The 26,394-nt window shown below is 59.7% G+C and overlaps 2 protein-coding genes across 2 annotated transcripts; one reads left to right on the top strand and one right to left on the bottom strand.

Annotated features, from left to right (window-relative positions):
- Positions 1–1,835: 1,835 nt before the first annotated feature.
- On the bottom strand, positions 1,836–16,295 carry PSMA5 (proteasome 20S subunit alpha 5). Its single transcript, XM_074167880.1, has 10 exons — positions 16,166–16,295; positions 15,080–15,146; positions 12,285–12,411; positions 11,153–11,220; positions 9,661–9,768; positions 9,482–9,540; positions 8,054–8,156; positions 6,733–6,819; positions 2,479–3,339; positions 1,836–1,971 (listed from the first exon to the last, which is right to left on the bottom strand). The coding sequence occupies exons 1-9, from the start codon at positions 16,192–16,194 to the stop codon at positions 3,262–3,264; spliced, it is 726 nt and encodes a 241-aa protein (XP_074023981.1). The 5' UTR covers positions 16,195–16,295; the 3' UTR covers positions 1,836–1,971; positions 2,479–3,261.
- A 724-nt stretch (positions 16,296–17,019) lies between these two features.
- Positions 17,020–24,192, top strand: SYPL2 (synaptophysin like 2). Its single transcript, XM_074167882.1, has 6 exons — positions 17,020–17,124; positions 18,083–18,154; positions 19,621–19,745; positions 20,227–20,422; positions 20,579–20,770; positions 23,590–24,192. Exons 1-6 carry the CDS (start codon positions 17,074–17,076, stop codon positions 23,716–23,718), a joined length of 765 nt encoding a protein of 254 aa, XP_074023983.1. The 5' UTR covers positions 17,020–17,073; the 3' UTR covers positions 23,719–24,192.
- Positions 24,193–26,394: the final 2,202 nt, after the last annotated feature.

The following is a 26,394-nucleotide window of genomic DNA, read 5'->3' on the forward strand; positions in this document are numbered from 1 at the left end:
TGTCAATCACCGCCCTCTTCCACCCGTGATTGGCCGACAAGCCCTTGCACGATGGGTGCGAGCCCGCCCTCTCTCGTTTGACCCCGGACTCTAATCTACCTAGCGACAAGCTTCTGATTGGCGGGGCGGCGAAGCGATTTTCTGATTGGCCGAAGCGACAGGTAGCTGGGGGCGCGCCAGGCCCACCCCCGGCCCATTCACAAGGTGCGGGCGCCCACGTGTGCGGGGACCCCCGGGGCGCCGAGCCCCCGGGATGGGGGGGGGACCCCAGAAAGAGGGGGGAAACCCCCAAAAAACGGGGGAGATGCCCCCCAGGATGGGCTAACCCCGGCCTGGGGAGGCCGAGGCTGGTTGCGGGGCTCAGCCCGTGGTTGTGGGGGTGCACAGCTGGCAGGGGAGGGGGGGGGGGGGGCAGCAGTGTGCCCCCCAAACTGGGGGCTGTGTATGTGTGTGTGGTGTGTGTGTCCCCCCCCCGCCGGTTTCCCTCGGGCCGGTGCAGGCAGAGCTGGGTGTTTCCGTGCCCCGTGACGCTCAAGGCCTTGCACAAGGAGCGCTGGTGCAACACGTGAAGCCACAAACACCCCTGACACCCCACACCCCCCCCCGGAGAGGGGAGGGCTCTGCACCCCCAGCACCACCGAAGGTGTGTGTCCCCCACACACACACACTGGGAGAAGGGGACAGGGAACTCTCAACCTCACAGAGGGGGGGGGTTCAACCCCCCCCGCTACACCCAAACGAGATCCTCAGGGAGCTCACGGAGCCCCTCGTCCTTTATTGCAAAGAAAAACAAAAAAAAAAAACCAAAAAAAAAGGGAATTTTCAGTTTGCTGCTGTGTCATCCTTCCGCCTATTTTGTTTTGTGGTTTTTTTTTCCTCCCCCCCCCAAAAAAAATTGACAATCTGGGAGTTGGGCGGGGGGGGTGAAAAGCACAAGGAAACCCTCCTCCCTGACAAAAAAAAAGCAAGGAAAGGGGCAGGTATCAAAACAGCCAGGTGGGAGGGAAGGGAGTGTGGGGGGGTCCCCTACCCTCAACCCCCCCCAAAGTGCATCTCCCCCACCACCACCACCACCAGGCCTGGTGTCTGCTTGGAACGGGCTCCGGCTTTTTGGCTTGCCAGGCGGGATGAGATAAGGAGCACAAAGCCTGGCTTCTCAGTTCCAGAGGAGCCGGCTCTCATGTGACGGTGGCACCAGGGAAGGGAACGGCTCGAGGAAGGGCAGGGGCATAAAGGATCCTTTTCTGCCCAGCTCCACGCGGGGAAAGAATCAGCTTTTTGTGTTTCCCGGGACACAAACAAAACTCCGACAGAGCACCGCGTCCCGGAACAGCAGGATTACAACAGCCAGGGCCAGGGCTTGGGGCTCCTTCCCGAGGGAAGAAGGGAAGAGGACGGAGCCCTGAAGAGCGTTGGGGATAAAGGGCGTCAGGGTTTTCCACCGAAAGCAGCCCCAGTTTCGCTCAGGGGGTGGTTTTTTTTACGAGGGTGACGCTTGGGGCGAGGTCCTGGATATCATCCTAGCCCGCTGGATAATCAGGAAGGACGAGTTCCCCGCCCCAGAGCCACCCCCAAAGTCATTCCGGGGGTAAGGAGTGGCCCGGAGACTGGCTCCGGCACCCCCAAAACCAGGCAGAGCCAGAAAGTCAGGCGTGTTTCCACCCCCCCACATCCAGGCTACAGGTCTCCCCAAATGTCTCCCCCCACATCCAGGCTACAGGGAAGGTCTCCCCAAAGGGTAAAGTCCATCAAGTAATTATTTGTGGAGTTTGCTCCTCCACCTGCAGGGAGGGGCCCCAGGAACCTCGGGCATCACCTGACGATCCCATTTCTTTCCTTTAGATCCCATTTCTTTCCTTTAGAATATTCCGGGAAGGGGACACTCACACGGCAGGAGGCTCCCGAGCCCAGGGCAAGTTCTGAAAAATTGAAATTATCCAGTTCTTCCAGCCCTGCCTTCCCTTCCCGCATCTGGCAACGGCGAAAGGGGGTGGGGGTGGGGGGGGAAGAAAAAAATAAATAAATAAAATAATTAAGAGGGTTGGTATTTTCCCTCCTGGAAAAGGTAGATTCTGGTTTGAGCTCAGCAACGGGGTTTCGCTGCCACTTTGGGGGCTTTGCCAAGGGATGAAACACCCCCTGGGTTGGGAGCGGGGGCCGATCCCAGCGCTCAACCCAGAGGAAAGTTCCTCATTTTGGTCAAATATAACCCTGGCAACGTCCCCGCTCTTCCCTGCGCAGTCCCCTCCCGGCCGCAGCACGGGCCACGGCCCTCCTTTCCCCAGCAAACGACATCGTTTCGTTCAAGGGGGGAAAAATTTTAATTCCTCAAAAGAGGAGACGGCGGAGCCTGCCCAGGTTGGAGCAAACTTCCCGGGGCCGAACCGGCCGCCCAACCCCTGCCCCGACCACCCCGGGGCTGATCGGGTAGGAAAATAACTTAATTAAATCTCAGCTTATTGCCTTTATCGGACTAACCTTCAATTCTCAGGTGCTATTTTGAGGCCAAGGAGAGAGAGGTTCAGCTGGAGGGGGAGAAACAAGAGGCCCGGGAAGCAGATGAGCAGTTTTCTGGGTAAAATGAGAGAACTCTCCAAATTAAATGACATCCGCACAATTTAAGAGGTAAGAGCTGGCCCATTAACCCCAGAGCTATTCCCGCTCTGCTCTATAAATCGTTAAAGGTATTTCCAAGCTCCACTAAAAGGAAATGCAAATCCCAAACCTGGTTATGGATTTCATCCCAGGGAAGAGCTCCAGGTTAAGCCATTACGGACCAAAACCCCTGGAGAAGGAGATGGGGAAACGCACCAAACGGGCATTACCAGATCTAAAAAAAAAAAAAAATCTCCCTTTTTCTAAAAATTCATGGGAAACGATCCGTAGATCTCCCGGTGCCACATCACCAGGCTCTCCACGAGAGGGAGACTTGTCCCCGCCGCAGCCAGCGGGAAGCGCAGCAGATGTTGCCCTCGTTTGTCCCCCCAGTTTTAGCTCTAAATTGTCCCCCTCTGCCACGAGGAACCCAGGATAGAGTAACAAAATGATTTATTCTCATCTCCTCTTATTGTAGAGATCAGTTATGTACAGAAACTGTAAAAAAAAAAAAAAAACAACACAAAACAAAACACCAAAAACCTCCGAGGTCTTCTAAGATGAGCAATTACAGATGCTGCTGGAAAATCAAATCAGAGGGACCGGGAGGATCGCTTTGATCGGGGTGGGGTGGAAAATGAGCCTTTGAGGGAATCTCTCTCCTTTTCAAATATCCTTGATGACTTCTTCGAGTTCCTCTTTCGTGTACATGTGGAACTTCATGCCGGGTTCCACGGTGGCGAGCTGGAAGAGAAGGAGCAAAGGGTTAAAAGGGCGGCCGCCAAGTGACAGCGTGGGGCAGGGGACAGAGAGGATCGGCCACCCCCAGCAGCTGTTCCCTCTCCCCGATCTGCCAACCCAGCAAGATCCCATTCCACCCTGGAACGCACTCTTTGATTCCCTAAAATAGCCGCCGGCCGCAAGAAATAGCTTTTAATTGACTCAGTCTCCTCGGAGCAGCGGCGGCGGGGAACGGGCAGGCTCCGGGGCCGCTCGCTGGGGAGAAAAAAAATCCTGTTAAAACGTTTCCTTTATCAAACACTCCTCGGAGAAGGGTGTTTCGCATCGAATTTCGATGTGGCCCTGGGTAAAAGTGCCTCTTCTCCTCCTGTGACCAGCTCAGGGTTCAAATCCTGGCCCGGTACGTGGCTCGGGAGAGCCAAGATGGCAAAACGTCACCGGGGTTAGCTCTGGGCGAGCGAGACAAGGGCAAAACCGCCTTTTGGTGGCCAAGCGCCGACAATAAGCCAGCCCACGGGGCACCCTGCAGCTGCCTGGGGCCCAGGACGAGCAGGCAAAGGGATTTCTTCCAAGGCAAAGCCCAAGGGACGAAGCTGGGGGACAACATTCCACCCTGTCCCTCTGTCAGGAGCGGAGTAAGGGAGGGGGGCAGTGACCGTGGCGGGGAGCCGAGACGTTTCACGGGACGAGCACCAAAAGGACGTGAAGAACGTCAAGGCTGGAAGAGGAAACGTGAGCAGGACTTTGGGTCGCACTCGAGAGCCCGAGATAGAGGCGGCTGCCGCAGCGGGGGCCGGGGGGGGAGCGGGGAGCAAGGCAGAAAGGTGCTGGGGCCAGAAAGATGCTCCGGGCCTCGCTCGCAGGCACCCCCCCGGCACCCATCTTCACCCTTACGGGATCGAAGAGTTGCCAGAAGCCAAAAGGAGAGCTGCAGAGGGGGCTGGCAGACCCCAGAGCTCCTCCCAGGTCTCTCTGCTGGCAAGGTCACCCATAAAGCCAGTGTGAGGTGGCAGGACCTGCTTTTGGGGTAGAGAAGGGAGGGGGGGGGGGGACAGCCAAAAGCCTTTTTTTCCCCCCCAAGGAGAAACGTCCCAAACACTCAGCCTGAGCGCCCCGGGTTTATCTGGCGTCCTCAGAGATGCCACTTCAGGCCCCTCAAATCACTTCTCTGGGCACTAGATCCAAAAGGACTCGACACCACACATATATACACCCCAAAATCCAAAATAAATATTCAGAGACACCAACTACTCCCCCCCCCCCCCTTTTCCATGTCTGCTCCGACCCGTGCCTCACCTTCCCCCTGCAGACAAAAGCTTTGCTCAACTATTCCCTTACAGGCTTCGCGGGGAAACAATTAATTTAAAAGCATTTTAAAACACTGTTTAAGGCTCCTGACCTTCGCCGCCAACGGATTTAACTCTTCCATGAGCACGTTTCGCCCCTTTCTGGGATGGAAAATCCCACCCGAGAGGGGGAAGCGGCGGCGGTAAATAAACCCCAGCACCACGTACTTCCAAAAGGCTGGAAAGCGAAGCAGCGACTTCAGGTAGAAGATTTTCAGCCCCAAGAGTCGACCGGAGTCAATAGAGACCTTTTAATCCTCAGCACATTCTTCTCATACTTAACCCCGATACGATTCCTCAACACGTTCAGAGCCTCGTGCCAAGCACAGTTAAGCCCCTGTTAAACGGGGACATGACATAAGGCTACTGTACACGCTCCCCCGCCTCAATTCCCTCGCACTGTACCGCGGATCTCCCAGAAAGAGAGACTGGGAAGTCTCCTCTGTTCCAGAAGCGGGCTGGGATTGCGGCTGGGGAAGCGGATTTCAGCCACCAGCATCATTTCTGGACACAGCATCTAAGTTTCCAACCTGCCGTTGGCCCTTTCCCCCTCAAAAGAAGTCAGTTAATGGTGTCAGGAAGGGCACCCAACAGTTGTATCTAATAAAAAAAAAAAAGTGGGGTGCAGAATTCTAAGCTGTTTGGGAAAGGGTTTCCCAGCGCTCAGAGGAAAGGAATGGGAGGAGAGCAGCTCAGGAGTCGGAACGCCAGGATTTGAAAAGGTCTAGTGTCTCATAACCCGCCAGAAATAGAAGCAGACTCTATACGCCAGCCCCGCTCATCATCTCCCCATTATCACTAACAAACCGGATGGGTTTTTACCTTTGCCGCCTAAAAAAGGAGCAAGTCTAAGGAGCGGGGATTAAGGGGACGGGTACCAACCAAGGTTTTTGGGGATCTCCCAGAGTTAGGGTAACGCCGAGCTCTGCGATCCCGGCCCCTCGCGGGGAAACGCCGGAGGTTGGAGGAGCACATTCGTTCCTGGAGGCTTCACCTCTTTGGTTCTCCCGTCCAACAGATTGTTGGCACCCCCCCAAGACTGAATATAGCAAGTCCAGAAGCTGTATAATTTTCATTCCTTCTAATATTACAAGTACCAGGGAAAAAAAGAATGGTTAAACCCCAGGGAAGAAAAAGCGATCCGGCTGGCACGACAGGTTCCCGCTGGCTAATTCGGCCGGTGTAAGGTCAGGAAGGGCTCCAGCCCCCCTAGAATGGCTTTTGCCAGCACTCATGGATTGGCCAGGCGAATGGGCCAAGCTGAGCACCTCGAGGAGCCAAAAGAAAGCTCCAACCTTTCCAAAGTGCCACGACGGGCAGCTTCAACGCGCAGGAACATCTGCGGCCAGCCAGCCATTGGCTTGGGAAGTCCTGAAGAAGTTGCCCAGAGAAGCTGTGGCTGCCCCATCCCTGGAGGGGTTCAAGGCCAGGTTGGAGGGGGCTTTGAGCAACCCGGTCTGGTGGGAGGTGTCCCTGCCCAGGGCAGGGGATGGCACCAGGTGGTCTTCAAGGTCCCTTCCAACTGAAACCAGTCCATGATTATCAGATGTTGCCCAGGAAAGCTGGGGAGGGACTCTGGATCAGGGAGGGGAGCCATAGGAGGAGGGGGAAGGGTTTGACACTGAAAGAGGGGAGATGAAGATGAGATGTGGGGAAGAAATTCTTTGCTGTGAGGGTGGTGAGAGCCTGGCCCAGGCTGCCCAGAGAAGCTGTGGCTGCCCCATCGCTGGAGGGGTTCAAGGCCAGGTTGGAGGGGGCTTGGAGCAACCTGGTCTGGTGGGAGGTGTCCCTGCCCAGGGCAGGGGGTAGCACCAGGTGGTCTTCAAGGTCCCTTCCAACCCAAACCATTCTATGATTTTATGAACTGCTCCACCAACTCACTCCTCACTCTAACCTTCTCTCCGGAAAGCCATCGAGCAGCTTTCCCACCTGGATGTTTAAAAACACAAGACGCTACCGAGCCACTCGCAGCGGGATTCGCACCCAGGCAACGATGACTACGGGCGGCGCAGATTTCTGCTCCCCGCCGAGCACCTCAAACTACGGTTACCTCGATGTTGGTCGCATTCAGCTTCTCCTCCATGACTTGTTTCAGGATGACGAGGGAAGATTTGATGGCTTCTTTCAGCGTCATCGACTAGAAAACAAATCGCTCGTTAATTGGGTTGCTGAGGCTCAAGCGAGCGCCCGCGCATCACCCCTCAGGCTGCGGAACCGCGCTGCCCTCCCTCCCGCCCCTCTCAAATCCTTTGAGCTGTCACTGGCAGCAAATTTAAAAGCTTATCAAGTTATCTCCGGTATCAACAAGAGATCAAAGCGCACCGTTCAGGCAGGACGGTGACAATCGCAAGGACGGCCCCTTTCTGCTTCTGTCTGAACTTTTTTTATAAAGCTTAAGAACTGTTAATCTGGGCACAGAAACCTCACTGTCGGGACCGGGACACAAGGGTCCATTTCTTTTCACCAGTTGCCGTTTACAAAGCAGTTTCTCCCCCCCTCCTCACCCGCAACAAGCTCGGAGTGGGAGCTCCGAGTTCGGAACGGGAGCTCCAAAAAGCCGGATTCCCTCTTGGCAGAATCCTTTGTGCTTTAATCACGTAAATCCCTGCGTGAGGGGGAATCGGAGCCACGGGGCCGTACATCATCCAGAGCGACGAGAGCTGTGTTTGCAGTAACTCTGAGCTTGGAAGGTGGTTCACGAGCCACGGAGCCCGGAACTGGGGCAGTTCCGCTGGTGACCAAATCCCATTACTGAGTCTGAGAGGCTGGAAGCCTTCACAGCGATCAACACCACCAATCGTGCTTTTCATCACCCCTGTTTGGTTTCTTACAGCGCGAAAGGGGCAGCTCCCCCCTCACGGAGGAAAGAAAGTTTATATTTAATGTCCAACAGGACCAGTACTCGCAGCGTAAAAACCATTAACTTCACTGGTTTAAGAGATCTGGTGAAAAGAAGGCGCTTGCTTTAGCTCTGGCTGTGCCACACTGAGCCCCAACGCCGACCAACGGCCTTCGTACAGCACTTCTTTTATTTATAGAGCACTTCCTGACATGGTCTTAATTATCACCCGCCAGAGGCAGAGACCGGCAGCTCAGACACCAGTCTCGTGTCCCCGGGAAGCTGCTGGTGGTGGCACTTCTCCTCGGAGAAGATCCTGGCCCAGATGCTCAGAGCTGACATCTAATCAGGGGATCGACCGCCGCGACCTGAGTCCCACCCCGAGGGGCGCACGTACCCCCTCTGTGGCGCAGGAGGAGTCATGAATCACTCAGCGGGATGGGAATTACCGGGAAGGGAATTAGTGGATCCTTGTAATTCGTGAGGCACCTCTAACTTGTGAGAACCTCAACCCCAAATCCAGCTTTTTTACCTTATGGTAAACCTCCTGCAGAGAGCTCTGTGCGCCTTCCGAGGCGGAGCCGATGGCTCTGGCATCGCACTGGACAAACGTCCCTGAGGGGTCCATGTGAAACCTGCAGGGACAGGGGTGGGAGAGTCAACATCTGCTGCACCCCATCCCACATCACGGCACCCCAAGGGCTCTCCCCCACCAGCCCCCCAGCTCCCTGGGCAGAGCCGGGGAAGAAGGAGGGCTCCTGGTCGCAGAATCACACAGAATCACGTGGGGTTGGAAGGGACCTCTGGAGATCATCTAGTCCAATCCCCTGCCAAAGCAGGTCCACCCAGAGCAGGTCCCACAGGAACGTGTCCAGGGGGGTTTGGAATGTCTCCAGGGACGGAGACTCCACCACCTCTCTGGGCAGCCTCTTCCAGGGCTCTGCCACCCTCACAGGAAAGAGGTTCCTCCTCATGTTGAGATGGAACATATTCTCATATTCAAGTTTGTGCCCGTTCCCTCTTGTCCTGTCACTGGGCACCACTGAAAAAAGACTGGCCCCATCCTCCTGACACCCACCCTTTAAGTATTTATAGGCGTTGATCAGATCCCCCCTCAGCCTTCTCTTCTCCAGACTAAAAAGACCCAAGTCCCTCAGCCTTTCCTCATCAGAGAGATGCTCCAGGCCCCTCATCATCTTTCGTAGCCCTCTGCTGTACCCTCTCCAGCAGTTCCCTGTCCTTCTCGGTCAGCCATGGCTTGTCCATCCCCTCACCGTGTTCAGCCCCCTCCCTCACGCTCAGTGGCCTCGGGGTAAGCGAGGAGGAGAGCTATAAACTCCTGACACCGCCCTCCATACTCCGAGCAGAATCATTTCCCTTTTTATTTCCCTCCTTATCTCACTTTGTTGTTTGTTTTTTTTTTTTTTTTTATTAATAAAACCAGCTTTTTACTACTGTTGCTGGGAGGGAAGACCTTATTGGGCTGGTTCTGCTGAGCCCTTCCCAGCCCCAGCGAGCGTTTGAAGCCCAGGAGTTCAGGTTACGGACACTCCAACCACCTCCCCGAGGAATGTCACAGCAGGCTCCACGGATTATGTTACCGGTGGCTCTGCTAGTCCTTTAGGGAAAGGTAAGAATAAACTCGGGAGGAGGAGAGAGCTTTAACGCTTCCCTCCTGCCCAGGAAACCACGTTTAAAAAGCAAGGGTTCCGTGAAGAAAGGGTGTTTTCCTCGACCCTGAAGATGCAGCTCACGCTGGGTTGAAAGGAAGGGTTTAAAAGCATTAACGCACACATCAGGGACATAACGGGATAAGCCCCAAGTGTTTGGCTTAAGGAAAATCCCAGAATCAAGTCATTAAAACGTGCCAGGAAGTTTCAGTGGGGGTTTTTGGTTGGTTTTTTTTTTTTCCCCCTGCCCTCTTCCCAGAGCTGGACTGCAATAAGAGAGATGAACTTACAGCTGAGGTCCCTTCTCATCAACTCCTCCAAAAAGCAGCGCCACACCAAACGGACGGGACTGCAACGGAGAGGAGATAACGGGTCAGGAAAGGCCCAGGGCAAAGTCAGAGGGGAACCAAGAGCATTTCCCACCCCACCCAACCCCCCCCCGCCCAGGATCCTCCCCCCAGCTCCGCACCATCGCCCCGGGGTCCGCATCCTCCTCCCCAAACTGCAGCGCCAGGTTGGAGACGGCCTGTGTCACGCTCTCCACCGTCATGGTTTCGTTGTAGGTGAACCAGTGATTCTGCAGGGAAAATAAAAAATAAAAGATTCCAATCATCACCTTGTTCCCAAAACACCACAATCCTGGCTCGTTCACGTGGCGGGTGGGAACGACGCCCTGAGGAGCCACAAACCTCCAGACAGGCTGGTGGCACCAGGGGCACAGCCCGTTCGGCAGAAGGGAGAGAGCGGGATGAGCAGAACAAACTGGGAAGTTTGCCCAGGAATCCTCCCCCCAAAAGCTTGGGATGCCAAGAGGGAAAATGCAAGACCGGAGCACTTTATCCCAGTAACTGTTTCTGAAGTGATGGGATTATCCCATCAGTGCAGTGTGCCCAGGTGGCCAAGAAGGCCACCAGCATCCTGGCCTGCATCAGGAACAGCACGGTGAGGAGGACTCAGGAGGTGATCGTCCCCCTGGACTGGGCACTGGTGAGGCCCCACCACCAGTGTGTGTCCAGTTTTGGGCCCCTCACCACAAAAAAAAAATCCATTGAGGGGCTGGAGCGGGTCCAGAGAAGGGCAACGGAGCTGGTGAGGGGTCTGGAGAATAAGTCTTAGCGGAGAGGCTGAGGGAGCTGGGGGTGTTCAGCCTGGAGAAAAGGAGGCTGAGGGGAGACCTTCTCACTCTCTCCAACTCCCTGAAAGGAGGGTGTAGCCGGGGGGGGTCGGTCTCTTCTCCCAAGGAACAGGCCATGGGACAAGAGGAAACGGCCTCAAGTTGCGCCAGGAGAGGTTTAGGATGGATATTGGGGAAAATTTCTTCACCAAAAGGGTTATCAAACACTGGAAGAGGTTGCCCAGGGCAGTGGTGGAGTCACCATCCCTGGAGGGAGCTAAAAGATGGGTTGACATAGAGCTTAGAGACATGGTTTAGTGACCGGTTTTTATCAGAGTGAGGTTGATGGTTGGACTCGATGATCTCAAAGCTCCCTTCCAACCCAGACAATTCTATGATTCTGTGACTCCATCCGGCTCTCCAGAGGCAGGGGAGGGCTGATACACAGGGAAACTCCACAGAAAAAGTCTTTACTCCAGCGCAGAGATTTGTACCCGGGGCCTCTTAGCACCTGAGGCACCAAGTTTAAGAGATCAAAAATATCATCAAATATAGAAGTTTTGGCAAAACGAAGTTAGACGCCCGGCCCCACACGTTCACTGGAGCACGCCCAGAGACCCCGGGAGAACCCGCCGTCAAATTCCCAATAGCAAAGAGGAAAAATACACACGAAATTCCATCTGTTCGTTCAGAACAGCCCCGAGAGGGAACCCACGTGCCCCACAACTCTCCCGCTCCACGCTCCAGCGCCTTCGCTGTCACCACCCTCCTGTCCCGGAGGCTCCTGAGACACCCCCCCCCCCGAGACCATTGGTGATGTTTGGAGAAGAGAAATGTCACATCTCACCTGAGTCTCCACTCTTGCTTTATCAATTAAAGTCTTCGCATCGGCTATTAAGCCGCTCATGGCACACCCTGGAACGGGAGAGGGGAAACAGGAGTTATTTCACCCATTATTTGCGACGTGCTCTTCCCCTCAAAGCCCACGGTGTGAAATCCTAAAGGCCACGGAGCGGGTCCCCGCGTGGGAGCACACGGTGGTGTCGCACCGGAGCTCGCTGGAAAGGGAGGAAGGTGGGATGGACACGGATTTTGCTCGAGAGCAAGGAGGGATCATTCACTTTAGGGGCCAGCTCAGCCCAAACCACGACAAAACCCAGCTGAAGGGCAGATAGTTCCCCCGGTCGCACCTCCCACCCACCCTGAATGGGTTAAAGGAGGCATATTTAAGGTTTTCCGAGTAAAACTAACGGACAGAAACGCAACCTGCTTGGAAGGGGAGCTCATTCACACACCCCCTCGCGGGGAACATCGGCTAAGCCATCGCTGGGGGGATGCAGCAGGAGCCTCCAGCATGGATCCCTCTCCAGGACGAGAGGGGGCTGGATCACAGGCACAGGGGAGGAGGAAATTAAGACTCTTCAGGAGCTCCTTCCATGACCCATGTCAGCAGCGACATGGGTATTTTGGAGGTCCCCTGCTTTTCAAGGCGACATATTTGGTCATGAGCCCGTGGCGGGCCCCGTCCCGGTGCGGGAGACGGCTGGGAGCGGAGCTACAGCTGGTGTCGGTGCTCCCGGAGAAACTGGCCCCGAGTCAAACCTTTTGCAGTAATTCCCTGCCCTCCCAGATCTAAATTTGGGATGAGCTTTCATGAGGGAGGTCACCCAGGCTTGGCCGGGGGAGGGGGGTGGGGGGTGTGCTTCAGCTGCCTCTTCCTGCTCCTGTAACTATGTCCTGCTGGCCTGGAGCCTGGAAAACCAGTGACCAGGAGCTGGTGCTCACTGGGATGGGGGGAGAGTTCCTGCTGGGCTCAGCAGAGCTGCCTGGGGGGACGGTTACCCCTGAAATGCCGCTTCCGATGCTCCCAGGGGACAGTTATTTTATATATATATATATAAATAATATATATATATATATCTCCAAAACTGGAAGGATGCTCCCAGAAGGGCACCCAAAGCTCAATTCTTTCTCCTTACCAATGTGGGAATCGATTTCTACGATCTTCTCGATGCTGCTGGGTTCCATGAGCGGGGAGGTGATCCTCTTCTCCACGGCCAGGCAGACGCCCTCCGAGGTCTGGATCCCGATGGCCGTGGAACCGAGCTGCAAAAACCCACCACGCAGTTACCACCCGTACCTCATTAACGCTAATTAACTTTCGCGCAACCCTCATTCAGACTTGGAGGCGTTTTGTTTCGGGAGCACGTGAAAGACGCTGTGGCTTCGCACCCCAAATTTTAAATGTTAGGACTCGAAGGAGGAAACTGGAAAGGTTAAAGCCACCCGACCCCCCCCAGCTGATCAGTTCCTCAGAACCCAGCAGGGCTGCGGCAAATCGTTAAATGTCTTCCCCGAGCCACGGCAATTTTTACAGCTTAAAGCCTCCTGAGAGTAAAAGGCCTCACGAATCTTCCTCCGCAAAACAGAAATTAAAAGTTTTAAAGCGAGAGGGGAGGATTTCACACAAAGGCCTGGATTCCGACTGCATCCGCGCTTCCGCCCGGGGCGGTTTTCTTTCCATCGGCTCCTTTTCTCCCAAGTGTCCTCACATCCGCAGAATTCACAACGGGATCGAGAGCACTTTGTGCACGAACCATTTTCCAGGCAGCTGTTTATCACCCTCAGCAGGTTTGACCCCGGTCTTGGGAGGACACCACGGTGTCACCACGGCCGTGAGCACCGCTGAGGAAGAGGGACAGATCTCAAGGGCTCCCACCAGCCCCTTTCCTGGCTCCCGTCGATCCCTGCTCCCTGCCAGCACTCGTGGCTTTTCCACACTGAGGAATTTACCAGAATAACTGTACCAGCTGTGGCGTGGATGTGCCGACTCTGAACACCCAAATCAGGCCACACGGTATCATTTTAACGAGTTTCCCCAGGTAGCTCCAGCTCTAACCACAGCTCTGGCAGAGGGGAACGTCCCTGTCATGGACACTCCTGGCTTTGGACGTTGCCCCCATCCTTTAAGCTCGCAGCTGAGCACAAATCCCAAGGGAAGAGGGGACACCCGATATCATTTCAGATGAGGTTTTTGTTAATGAAGCTACGGCCCCTGATTAGAAACTCCTCCTACACCCCAAGGCACTGGCACTGCACGTAAGGTGTCGCAAGAGCCACTGAGCTGCAGGAATTTCATTGGGAATGGGGTGTTTTGGGGGAGTCATGGGCTGATCCGGAAAAAAGGGAGAAGCCAAAAGGCTGCCAGATGATTTTATTACTCTTTGCTTCCTCCTTTAACTAGTCCTTCAAGGAGCTAAAGCAGTGCAGGGAAGATAAAACCAGCACCCCCTTCCCCCCCGTGCAAACAGGGACCTGCTCAGGGCTTCGCTTCATCACTCGAGCAGTTTTCCCCAGGTTTAAACTTATTCCCAATCCACATTCTCAGAAACGAGAACATTTATCAATTAAGAACACTTAAAACCCCAGGAAGGCCATCGGGCTCTGGAGAGGTGGGTTTGTTTGCTCGTAATAACATCCTTTACCTTCAGGTTTTACAATTTAATACACCTGAGGAAACGGTGACCCTCGCCAAGCTGCAACAGCAGAAAAGTTGACCTAGTAAGAGAAAAGTTGCCACTTCGGGGTTTTTATAAGGAATTCGATATTTATAAAGCCCATGGACCGGAAGGGAACAGCGCATTAGCTCAGGCAAAGAGAAAACAGAGCTCTCCTCCGCTCTTGGACAAGATTTGTGGCTATTAAGGGCACGATGCACCGGTAGCGTCACCTTCTGCAGGCAGAGTCACCGTGTCTGGGCAGCCAGGACCTCTCGCTTCAACATCAGCTTTGAGTAGTTTTGATTTGGGGCGTAGCGTCTTCAGACTGTGTTTGGTTTGGGGGTAAACTGGTTGTTAGGGGACGGGGAGGGGAAGACTCCCCAGCACCATTGAGTCCTGGGGTGCTGCCACCAGCTCTGGAGTCCCCAGCACAAGAAAGACATGGAGCTGTTGGAGCAGGACCAGAGGAGGCCACGGAGATGCTGGGAGGGCTGGAGCCCCTCTGCTGTGAGGACAGGCTGAGAGAGTTGGGGGGGGGTTCAGCCTGGAGAAGAGAAGGCTCCGGGGAGACCTTCCAGCCCCTTCCAGTCCCTAAAGGGGCTCCAGGAAAGCTGGGGAGGGACTCTGGATCAGGGAGGGGAGCCACAGGAGGAGGGGGAAGGGTTTGACACTGAAAGAGGGGAGATGAAGATGAGATGTGGGGAAGAACTTCTTTGCTGTGAGGGTGGTAAGAGCCTGGCCCAGGTTGCCCAGAGAAGCTGTGGCTGCCCCATCCCTGGAGGGGTTCAAGGCCAGGTTGGAGGGGGCTTGGAGGAACCTGGTCTGGTGGGAGGTGTCCCTGCCCAGGGCAAGGGAACAAGATGGTCTTCAAGGTCCCTTCCAACCCAAACCATTCCATGATTCTGTCTGGGGGGAAATCGATGGCTTTTGATTCTTCACGACTCATAAAAGGGCAGAGCTGCAGGAAGTTTGGCTGGACGGAAGGAATCGAACACCGGGACACACGCCTCCTACGACAAACCGTAGGTGAAAGGCTGGCAAAGAGCTGCCAGAGCAGCCACACGCAGGAGCTGCGGCTACGGGGAAAGGCAGCAGCTCCCGCTCAACGCTGCAGCTGCCCTGGGAGCCGGTCAACCCCTGCCTTGCTGCAGAGCAAGACCAGAGCCCGAAGGAAGAGAACCTGCCTGTTTTATTCCTGACCAAACCCCAGCTTTGGGTTTGAAAGAGCCCTAAAAAAACATCACAGTTCGGCAACCAGACAGAGCTGACGATACCTTTATGGCTTCGATGGCATACTCCACTTGGAACAGCCTGCCCTCCGGAGAGAAAGTGTTCACACCCCTGCAAGAACAACATCAGAAACGGTGTGAAGGGCGGGAGACTGAAGGCTGACAAGAAACACAGTTCCTTATTCAAGAGCGGTGGTGGGAAGGGCGATGGCAACTAGGGACAGGTAACAGGAGGGGCAGCTGGAACGCGTCACGGCTTCGCTGGAGGCCATCACCCTCACGGCAGGTGCCTGGAGTCAGGATGCTCACGGAGAAAGGGAGCAAAAGGAAAAGCAGCAGGTCTGGTTAGAAGTCAGGAGGAGGTTTGTTTCCACAGCACACTTCACACAGTGGATGCTGGAAGGACTCTGCCTTGGGACTCCAAACATCCTGTCTTCTCTCAGCACCAGGAGACAGAAGGATTTTGTTTTACCAGCGCAGACACAGGTGGGACAGCCCACCCCCCCACACCAACCCAGCCCAACCTCTGCTGCTCCTTCCTCCCACCCACCCACCAAGCAGGGGGTGACCCTGCCCTCCCCGCCAGCCCCCAAGAGAAGCTTTCTGCCCAGGGATTCCATTCACACACACACACACACACACCCAGGGGGTTTCTGAAAAGCTGCCTGGACTCAGGAGCCATTTAGCAAGGTAAAAGTACAGCTTTATGGGATGCTCCACGCAGCCTCCCCCCGCGCCGGGGGGGGGGGGGGGGGGTGTCGGCACTGGGACAAACCCTCCTTTCCCCTGTATTTAACAAAATGGAGCTCTCCAAAATCCAAAGAAAATAAAAATAAGGGGGAAAGCCCGCCGTAGGGAGGGGGACGCAGGTACCGGTGCACGGCCAGGCGGGAACCCCTACGGACCCGGTCGGGGGACGAGGAGAGGCCCTTGGGCAGGGCTCAGCAGGGCTGCGGCCTCTCCACCAACTCCTCGAAGCGTCCCCACGGCGGCTACAAGCGAGAGGAGCCGTGCGGGGCCTACCGGGAGGGGGATGGCGGCGACCGGGAGCAGGCCCGTGACTCAGCCGCAGGCCGCGGGCGGCGGGGAGGAGGCGGGAGGGGGACGGTAGGAGGGGGGGAGGGCACTCACCGGTCGTATTCGGAGCGTGTGAGGAACATAGCGGCGGCGGAGGGGAGGGGAAAGCACCGGGAAGGGGGGAAAACGAGTGGGAGAGGCGGGAGCGCCGCTCTGCCCTCGCCGGGTTCTTCGCCGCCGCTTCCGGTCTGCCGCCCGGCAAGCGCGCAGGCGCCGCCCCGCCCCTTCCGCCCCGCACCGCCTTCCCATTGGGTGACACCCCGCCGCCGTCTAGCCAATGAGAGAGCGGGGAGGGGCGGGCTGGGCGGAGAGAAGAGGGGAGGGGCGCTGAGCGGCGGGGAGAGCTGGAGGGGGGCGTGGCCATGGGGGGGGAGGCAAAGGGAGGCGTGGTTAAGGGGGGAAGGGGGCGTGTCAGAGCGCTAAGGGGCGGGGCGAGCTGCTACACCGAGGGGACCGGGAGGGGGTTACCGGGCGGGGGGAACCGGGGCGGGGGGAACCGGGGAGGGGAGGGGGGGGGGCCAGGACAGAGCCATGGGGGTGCTCCAGGGTCCTCCGGGGTCGTGCCAGCACCCGGCTCCCGGGGAGACCCCGACAGCCCCCTTACCGGCTCCGTTACCGGCCTCGGCCGGTAACGGAGCCGGTAAGGGGGCTGTCGGGGCCTCCCCGGGAGCCTAATCGGGGGTCGGATGGGCCGGTGGACAAACGGACTGACCCCCCCCAGGGGGTGCTGCCCATCCCGCTATGGGCCAGGTTCTCTCTGGGCGGAGGGACCGGGGCTGGGGGCTGTCCCGGGGGTGTCCGGGGGCGGACCAGGGGGGGCGGGGGGGTGCACCTACCGGGAGGGGGGGGATGGGGGCGGTGCTGCCCTCCCCGGGAGCGGTGGGGTTGGCGGTGGCGGCTCTGACAGCGGAGCGGTCTCAACGGGAGGTGGAGGCAAGAACCGACCGCCCCCGGCCCCGGCCATGTCGGAGCCCGGCGCCCCCGCGGCCGGTGACAAAACGCTCCGGCTCCAGGTAGGGCTCCGGTGTGACCGCCCCCCCCCCCGCCTCACACCCCCCACCACCCTCCCTCCGGCTCCCCGGGGCAGTCTCCCCGTGTGACCCCTCGGTAGCCCGGCACAGTTTCCCACCGGGACAACTCCCGGTGCAGCCCCCGCTCCTCCCCCCCCCCCCCCCCCATACAACTCCCGGTGCAGCCCCCTCGGTGTCCCGGGGCGGTCTCCCGACGTCCCGGTGCGGCTCCCTCCGCTGTTCTGATGCCGTGGCCGGTAGAGCAACCCCGGTCCCCTGGTGCAACCCACCCGCTCGGGTCAACTCCCGTTGTAGACCCCCCCGGTCCTCCGGTGCAGCCTCCCCCGTCCGGAGCAGCCCCCCGGTTCCTCGGTGCAACCCCTCCGCTCCCCCGGGATAGCCCATCGCCCGGAACTGCCCCTCGGAGCGGCTCCCGGTGCGGTCCCTCGCTCTCCCGGTGCAGGCTCCCGGTCCTCCGGGGTAGCCCCTCTGCCCGGAGCAGCCCCTCCGGTCCCTCGGTACGGCCCTTCTGATCCCCCGGGGCAGCCCCCCGGTCCTCCGGTGCAGCCTCCCCCGTCCGGAGCAGCCCTCCGGTTCCTCGGTGCGCTCCCTCGCTCTCCCGGTGCAGGCTCCCGGTCCTCCGGGGCAGCCCCTCTGCCCGGAACAGCCCCTCCGGTCCCTCGTTACAGCCCCTCGCTCTCCCGGTGCACTCCCTCCCTCTCCCGGTGCTGCCCCTCGCTCTCCCGGTGCAGGCTCCCGGTCCTCCGGGGCAGCCCCTCTGCCCGGAGCAGCCCCTCCGGTCCCTCGGTACGGCCCCTCTGATCCCCCGGGGCAGCCCCCCGGTCCTCCGAGGCAGCCCCTCGCCCGGAGGAGCCCTCGAGGCAGCGCCCCCCCCCCCCCCCTCCCCCCGGTGCTCCGGTGCCATCCCGGTGCCCCGGTTCCCGCCGTTCTCTCCCCGCAGGACCGTGTCCTGGGTGGGGTGCGCTGGGGCCGCCTCCTGGAACCCCTGGGCTTCATCAAGGTGCTGGAATGGGTGAGTGTGTGTGTGTCCCCCCCTTCCCCAAATCATCCCGGGCCTGATCCCGGCACCAGGACCCCCCCCCACACACACACAAAGCCCCTTCCCCAGCACCCATGGGTGCTGGTCCCCCGGGATCCTTGTCCAGCACTTTCCCCCCACCCCCAGATTTGGGGTGCCACATTGCTTTCAGAAAGCCCCCCTGGGATGAGGGGACCCTGGAGCCCCCTCCTGTCCCTCTGGAGCCTCCCCCAACACCTCCGGAGCCTCCCCCGCTCTGGCACCCCCGGGTGTGGGGACCCCATCCTGGGGGGGGACGCGGGGGAGGTGGGGTGCGGGGCTACCCAGATGCCTGGGTTCGGGCCACACGGCCCCCCCGGTGACCTTGAGCAGGTGGCTTTGCCCGGCCATGCCAGAGGGGACGGTGACATCGGGGTGCGGGGTCCCCGTCATTCCCACAGGCTCGGGGCGGGCACCGTGCGGGTGGGTGGGAAGGGGGGGGGGGGGGGCTGGGGGGTCAGCGGGCCCCAGGATGGGGGGGGACCCTGGGGACAGGGGGGAGCCCAGTGCCCGTGGCCCTGTCCCCGTCCCGGCCGTGCTATGAATGGCTCCGGGATTGTATTTCAGGGCGGCATTTCTGCGGCACGGCCCCGCCGCAGCCGGGGGAGGGGGGGGGGGGTGTCCCAGAAATGGGGAAACTGAGGCACAGGGAGGGGGGGGACACGACTCAGCCCCAGGGTGTGAGGCCGGACCCATTTGGGAATCTCCCACCCAGAGGAGCCAGGTCGAGGGAGCTTTTCCCTGGATCGCACAGTTTTTTCCATTGGATAATCCCACCCGGGGAGGCGCTGGGCACCCCGTGCCCGGTGCAGGATCGGGTCCTGCCTGTGCAGACACCCCCCCAAAATGGGATGAAGATCCCCGGGGGGGGTGGCTACCGACGTTCCTGCTCCGACCCTGGGTGTCACATGTGGGGCCTGCCCATCCCCACGGCATCAGGCCTGGCCGCTCCATCGCCCCGTTTCCCCCAACCGGGATGAGTTACCGGGAAACTCTTTGGGAATGGGATTTTCCCGGCACCCCCGGCCGGAGGGGAGAGCGGTGCCGGCAACCACGGGGGTCCCACCGTGGGGATGCTCCCGGATGGCTGGGAACCCCCTCCGGCGCTCAGCAACCCCCTCCCCACCCCAAAAATTAAAGTGGGGGTGGGGAGAGGGTGGTCTTGCTGCCCTCCCTGGAGCGTCGCCCCCCCGCCCTGGGCCGCAGATCCCGGTGGGGGCGGCCGCCCCGGTGCTGGCACAGGGGTCCGACAGCTGCCGGGTGGCAGCTCGCCCTGCGCCGCCGCCGTGACTCAGCGCCGGGAGGGTGCAAAACCCCCCCCCCACCACCACCTTCGTTGGGTGCATCCCCACACCCCCCCCAAGGTTTAAAATACAACCACACAGCCCCCCCCCCCCCGACCCCCTGCTCCTCTCCCGCAGCTCTTCGCCATCTTCGCCTTCGGCGCCTGCGGCTCCTTCAGCGGCGAGACGGGGGCGACGGTGAAATGCGGCGGCGACACCAAAGAGATGAGCCCCGTTTCCATCCAATTCGGGTACCCCTTCAGGTGAGGGGGCACCAAACCAACACACACACACACACACACACACACCCCACCACCCACCCACCCACCCGGCGTGACCCCATGGAGAGCTGGGGGGGGGGGGGACATGGGGTGCTGGGTTGGGGTGAAAGCCAGCACCCCACTGCTGGGACCCGCAGCCACCTCCCCGTGTCCCGCTGGGGACTCCTTGCACCACCACCCCCCACCCCCCGGCACCGCGGGGCGTCCCCCCGGCTCCGCTTCCCCCGACGTCATCCGGGGGATCCTCGTTAATCAGGGAAGATCAAGGGGATCCTCGTTAATCAGGGAAGGCGAGGATGGAGCCGGGCCAGCCACGAGCCACGGTTTTAACCCCTTCCCTCCGTGGGTCCGTGCCCTCCATCCTTGGGGGCCACCACCCCAGCGCTGGCAGAGCCATCCCCGTGTTTCCCTCTCCATTCCCGGGGGGGGGCCGCCCGCCACCCCCTTTTCCCCTCTATCCCAGGTTATACCAGATCCCCTTCGAGATGCCGGCCTGCGCCTCGGAGACCCGCACCCTGCACCTCGTCGGCGACTTCTCCGCACCCGCCGAGTTCTTCGTGACCCTGGGGGTCTTCTCCTTCCTCTACACCATGGCAGCTCTGGTGCTCTACCTCCGCTTTCATTCCCTCTACGGTGAAAATAAGAAGGTCCCCATAGCGGTAAGGGGGGGGGGGGCTGCAGCCCTTTTTTTTTTTGGGGGACACACACACATGGGATGGATCCTGCCCCACGTGGGTGCTGAGCCCCCGGTGTGTGCGTGTGTGTCCCGTCCACCCCCCCCCCACACACACACACCCCCCGCTAAATCCCGGCAGGATTTTTGCATCACGGTTTGCTTCACCTTCTTCTGGCTGGTGGCGGCGGCGGCGTGGGGCAAGGGGCTGACGGACGTGAAGGCGGCCACGCGGCCCGCCAGCCTCATCGCCGCCATGGGGGTCTGCCAGGAGGAGGAGGTGGTCTGCGACCCCGGCACCACGCCGGCCATGGGGCTGGCCAACATCTCCGTGGTGAGAGCCGGGCACGCGCGTGCACGTGTGTGCACCTACTCGCACGTGGGCACGAACGTTCATGGATTGGCTTGGCTTGGGGGAGAGATCTGGGGTGCTTCGAGCTGAGCGCGGCGGCTCCCGGCCCTTGCGGGGGCACACGCGTGTGCGCACGTGCACGTATACACACACACACACACGCGCGTGTGCAGATGCCTGCACACGCTTGCCAAACCCAACCAGCCGAACGCGCACCCCTGCACACGTGCGTTGATGTGAAAATGCACAGGCACACGTGAACGCACCATGCACACGCGTGTGCACACACACGTCTACACTCACACCAGCGAGCCCTTGTGCGCGCACATGTGTGCCGGGTTCCCGAGCTCAGCTGGGAGAGGGCGGTGGGCACGTGCCCGCACACGCTCCGTGGCCACGGTGCCAGCTCCAGGCTGGTCCCATGGGACGCGGGGACCCACCCTGCACCCCCACAAGACCCCCCCCCAGCCGTAGGGGACCCCCACGCTGGGATGGGCAGTGCTGCTTGCAGCCCCCTGGCATGGGGGTGTGGGGTGCAGGGGGTGCGGGGAGCACACGGGGTGCATGGGTCGCACATGGGGTGCATAAGGTGCATGGGGTGCATGGGATATATGGGGTGCACAGGGCATACGGGAGACATGGGGTGCATGGGGTGCAGAGGGCACATGAGATCTGTGGGGTGCATGAATTACATGGGGTGCATGGGGTGCACAGGATCCATGGGGTGCCTGAGACAGATGGGGTGCACGGGGCATATGGGGAGCACAGGGTGCACGAGATGCACAGGACACGTGGGGCACATGGGGTGCGTGGGGTGCACAGGATATATGGGGTGCACAGGGTGCATGGATTGCATGGGGCACGTGGGGTACACGGGGTGCACAGGGCATATGGGGAGCACAGGGTGCACGAGATGCAGAGGGCACGTGGGGCACATGGGGTGCACGGGGTTCACGGGGTGCATGAGGGACATGGGTGTGTGGGGTGCATGGGGTGCATGGGATATATGGGGTGCCCAGGGTTGCATGGGGTGCATGGAGTTCATGGGGTGCATGAGGGGCATGGGGTGCATGGGGTGCACAGGATTCATGGGGTGCCCGAGGTGCACGGGGTGCGTGGGGTACACGGGGTGCACAGGTTGCGTGGGGTGCAGGAGGTGTGTGGAGCACACTGGGTGCATGGGTTACATGGGGTGCATGGGGTGTGTGGGGTGCACAGGTTGCGTGGGGTACATGGGGTGCACGGGGTGCGTGGGGGTGCAGGAGGTGCACAGGTTGCATGGGGTGCAGGAGGTGCGTGGAGCACACTGGGTGCGGGGGGTGCACAGGTTGCGTGGGGTACGTGGGGTGCAGGGGGTGTGTGGAGCACACAGGGAACATGGGGTGCATACGTTGCATAGGGAGTGCGTGGGGTGCGTGGGGTGTGGGGGTGCAGGGGGTGTGTGGAGCACACCGGGTGCGTGGGGTACACGGGGTGCGTGGGGTACATGGGTGCACAGGTTGCATAGGGGGTGCGTGGAGCACATGGGGTGCATGGGGTACACGGGGTGCACGGGGCTGTGTGGGGTGCGTGGGGGTGCAGGGGGTGCACGGGGTACATGGGGTGCACAGGACGCACAGGTTTCATGCGGTGTGTGGGGTCCATGGGCTGCACGAGGGTGCAGGGGGTGCACAGGGGTGCGTGGAGCACACGTGTCACACGGGGTGTATGGGGGTGCAGGGGGTGCATGGAGCACACTGGGTGCGTGGGGTACATGGGGTGCACGAGGGTGCAGGGGGTGCATGGACCACACGTGTTGCACGGGGGTGCAGGGGGGTGCACAGGGGTTGCGTGGACCACACGTGTCACACGGGGTGTATGGGGGTGCACAGGTTGCGTGGAGCACACTGGGTGCGTGAGGTACATGGGGTGTACGAGGGTGCAGGTGTACAAGGGTGCAGGGGGTGCACGGGGGTGCGTGGACCACACGTGTCGCACGAGGGTGCAGGGGGGTGCGTGGACCACACGTGTCGCACGGGGGTGCAGGGGGGTGCACGGGGGTGCGTGGACCACACGTGTCACACGGGGTGTATGGGGGTGCACGGGGGTGCATGGGGACGCATGGACCACACGTGTCGCACAGGGGTCTATGGGGGTGCACGGGGGTGCGTGGACCACACGTGTCACACGGGGTGTATGGGGGTGCAGGGGGTGCATGGAGCACACTGGGTGCATGGGGTACAGGGGGTGTACGAGGGTGCAGGGGGTGCACGGGGGTGCGTGGACCACACGTGTCGCACGAGGGTGCAGGGGGGTGCGTGGACCACACGTGTCACATGGAGTGTATGGGGGTGCACAGGTTGCGTGGACCACACGTGTCACACGGGGGTGCAGGGGGGTGCAGGGGGGTGCAAGGGGGTGCGTGGACCACACGTGTCGCACGGGGGTGCAGGGGGGTGCAGGGGGGTGCAAGGGGGTGTGTGCACCACACGTGTCGCACGGGGGTGCAGGGGGGTGCAGGGGGGTGCAGGGGGGTGCATGGGGGTGCGTGGACCACACGTGTCACACGGGGGTGCAGGGGGGTGCAGGGGGATGCATGGGGGTGCGTGCACCACACGTGTCGCACGGGGGTGCAGGGGGGTGCACGGGGGCGCGTGGACCACACGGGCTTCCCACACTGCATGGGATGCCGGGATGTGGGTTCTTACCCCTGGATGCCCCCATTGGGGGGGTCCCCCCTTTTTCTCCTCTTTCCCCCTCCTCTTCCTCCCCCCCCCCGCCCCCCCCGCCCTTTCCCCCCCTTTCCCCCTTTCCCCCCCCAGCTCTTCGGCTTCCTCAACTTCCTCCTGTGGGCCGGGAACTGCTGGTTCGTGCTGAAGGAGACCCCATGGCAGGCGCAGGCTGCGCCCCGCGACCCCTCCGCCGAGCAGGGGGCCATCGACAAGCAGTAGCCACCCCGGGGGACCCCCCCCCACCCATCCACCTTGTGTCGTGTCCCCCCCCCCCATTTTGGTCCCCATCCCCCACCCCACCCCAACCTTGTCCCCTGGCACCTCGCGCCGGCCGCCAGCCCGGGGACGTGGTGGGGGGGGGGGGGGTTGGAGCCGGGGGGGGGGGTATGGATGCTCTGGGGGGGGGTGGTGGGTTGGGGGGTGCGTGACCCCCGGGTAGGGGGCAGGAAGCGCTGCTTCCTGGCTGTATATAGGGGTGTCCCGGGCTGTATAGTGGGGGGGGGTGGGGGCTGGATGTGTAAGCCGGGGGTGTCCACGTCAGTGTGTGTGTGGGGGGGCCGTATAAAAGTCCTGGGTACCAGCTCTATATAGGGGCGCTGTAACCCCTGGTGTCTGGCTCTGTATTGGGGGGGGTGGGGGTGTACAACTCCTGGGTGTCCTCTCTATAAAGAGCTTTATATAGGGGGTATATACAACTCCTGGGTGTCCTGCTCTCTATAAAGAGCTTTATATGGGGGGTATATACAACCCTTGGGTGTCCTGCTCTCTATAAGGAGCTTTATATAGGGGTGTCTACAACTCCGGGGTGTCCTGCTCTCTATAAGGAGCTTTATATAGGGGTGTCTACAACTCCTGGGTGTCCTGCTCTCTATAAGGAGCTTTATATAGGGGTGTCTACAACTCCTGGGTGTCCTGCTTTCTATAAGGAGCTTTATATGGGGGGTATATACAACCCTTGGGTGTCCTGCTCTCTATAAGGAGCTTTATATGGGGGGTATATACAACCCTTGGGTGTCCTGCTCTCTATAAGGAGCTTTATATGGGGGGTACATACAACTCCGGGGTGTCCTGCTCTCTATAAGGAGCTTTATATAGGGGTGTCTACAACTCCGGGGTGTCCTGCTCTCTATAAGGAGCTTTATATAGGGGGTATATATAACCCTTGGGTGTCCTGCTCTCTATAAGGAGCTTTATATGGGGGGTATATACAACTCCGGGGTGTCCTGCTCTCTATAAGGAGCTTTATATAGGGGGTATACACAACTCCTGGGTCCCCTGCTCCATATAAGGGTCCATACTGGATGTCTACCTCTGTATAGGGCTATATATATATGTATATATATGTAATGCCTGGGTGCCCAGCCCTATATCAGGGCTGTATATAACCCTGGTCTCCAGCTGTATAGAGGGAGTAATTAAACACTGGGTACGGGCTGGTGCAGAGGGGCTGTATATAACCCCCCCCTGCTCCCTATAGGGGTGACCCCCCGGTGCCCTGCTCCCTATAGGGGTAACCCCCTGGGTCCCCTGGTCCCTATAGGAGCGACCCCCAGGCCCCCTGCTCCCTATAGGGGTGACCCCTGGGGTCCCCAGCCCTATATAGGGGGTATGTGTTGCCCTTGGCTCTCCAGCCCCATATGCTGGTATATGGACCCCTAGCCCCGTATAGGTGTATATGGACCCCCGGGTGCCCAGCCCCATATAGGAGGTACATGGGCCCCCCAGCCCCATATAGGTGTATATGGACCCCTGGGTCCCCAGTCCTACATAGGGGTATATGGACCCCCAGCCCCATACAGAGTTATGTGCCCCCCCCCCCATATAGATGTATATAGACCCCTAGCCCCGTATACAGGTATATGGACCCCTCAGCCCAGTGTAGGGGGATACAGACCTCCCAGCCCTGTATAGCGATATATGGACCCCCAGCTTCCAGCCCCTTATAGGGGTATATGGACCCCTGGCCCCATATAGGGGCAGATGTACCCCCAGGTGCCCAGCCCCTATAGGGGTATATGGACCCTCAGTCCTGTAGGGGTAGATGGACCCCTGGGTCCCCAGTCCCATATAGGGGTATATGGACCCCCGACCCCATATAAGGGTATAGGGACCCCCGGGACCCCATTGCCCTATAGGGATATACAGACCCGCGGCCCTGTATAGCGATATATGGACCCCCAGCCCTGTGTAGGGGTATAGGGACCCCCAGGACCCCAGTGCCCTATAGGGATATACAGACCCCCACCCCATATAGCAGTATATGGACCCCTAGCTCCGTGTAGGGGTATAGGGACCCCCGGGACCCCATCGCCCTATAGGGATATACAGACCCATGGGCCTGTATAGCAGTATATGGACCCCTAGCCCCTTATAGGGGTATATGGACCCCCAGCTCTGTATAGGGATGTATGGACCCCTGGCCCAGTGTAGGGGTATAGGGACCCCCAGCCCCGTATAAGGGTATAGGGAGCCCCGGGACCCCAGCCCCCTATAGGGATATGCAGACCCCCGGCCCCGTATAGCTGTATATGGACCCCTAGCCCCGTGTAGGGGTATAGAGACCCCCGGGACCCCAGTGCCCTATAGGGATATACAGACCCGCGGCCCCGTATAGCTGTATATGGACCCCCAGCCCTGTGTAGGGGTATAGAGACCCCCGGGACCCCAGTGCCCTATAGGGATATACAGACCCGCGGCCCTGTATAGCGATATATGGACCCCTAGCCCCTTATAGGGGTATATGGACCCCCAGCTCTTTATAGGGATATACGGACCCCTAGCCCCGTGTAGGAGTATAGGGACCCGCGGCCCCGTGTAGGGCTATAGGGACCCCCGGGACCCCAGCCCCCTATAGGGATATGCAGACCCCCGGCCCCGTATAGCTGTATATGGACC

Source organism: Numenius arquata, unplaced genomic scaffold (assembly GCF_964106895.1).
Source record: "Numenius arquata unplaced genomic scaffold, bNumArq3.hap1.1 HAP1_SCAFFOLD_1134, whole genome shotgun sequence".
In the NCBI taxonomy this organism is placed as follows: domain Eukaryota; kingdom Metazoa; phylum Chordata; class Aves; order Charadriiformes; family Scolopacidae; genus Numenius; species Numenius arquata.

Coding starts and splice junctions, on each gene's coding strand:
- PSMA5 (XM_074167880.1), bottom strand. CDS start 16,194: ATGTTCCTCACACGCTCCGAATACGACCG. Junction 15,147..16,165: donor ACACGCTCCGAATACGACCG/GTGAGTGCCCTC, acceptor TTGTTCTTGCAG/GGGTGTGAACACTTTCTCTC. Junction 12,412..15,079: donor ATGCCATCGAAGCCATAAAG/GTATCGTCAGCT, acceptor GGGTTTTTGCAG/CTCGGTTCCACGGCCATCGG.
- SYPL2 (XM_074167882.1), top strand. CDS start 17,074: ATGTCGGAGCCCGGCGCCCCCGCGGCCGGTGACAAAACGCTCCGGCTC. Junction 17,125..18,082: donor ACAAAACGCTCCGGCTCCAG/GTAGGGCTCCGG, acceptor CTCTCCCCGCAG/GACCGTGTCCTGGGTGGGGT. Junction 19,746..20,226: donor CAATTCGGGTACCCCTTCAG/GTGAGGGGGCAC, acceptor CCTCTATCCCAG/GTTATACCAGATCCCCTTCG.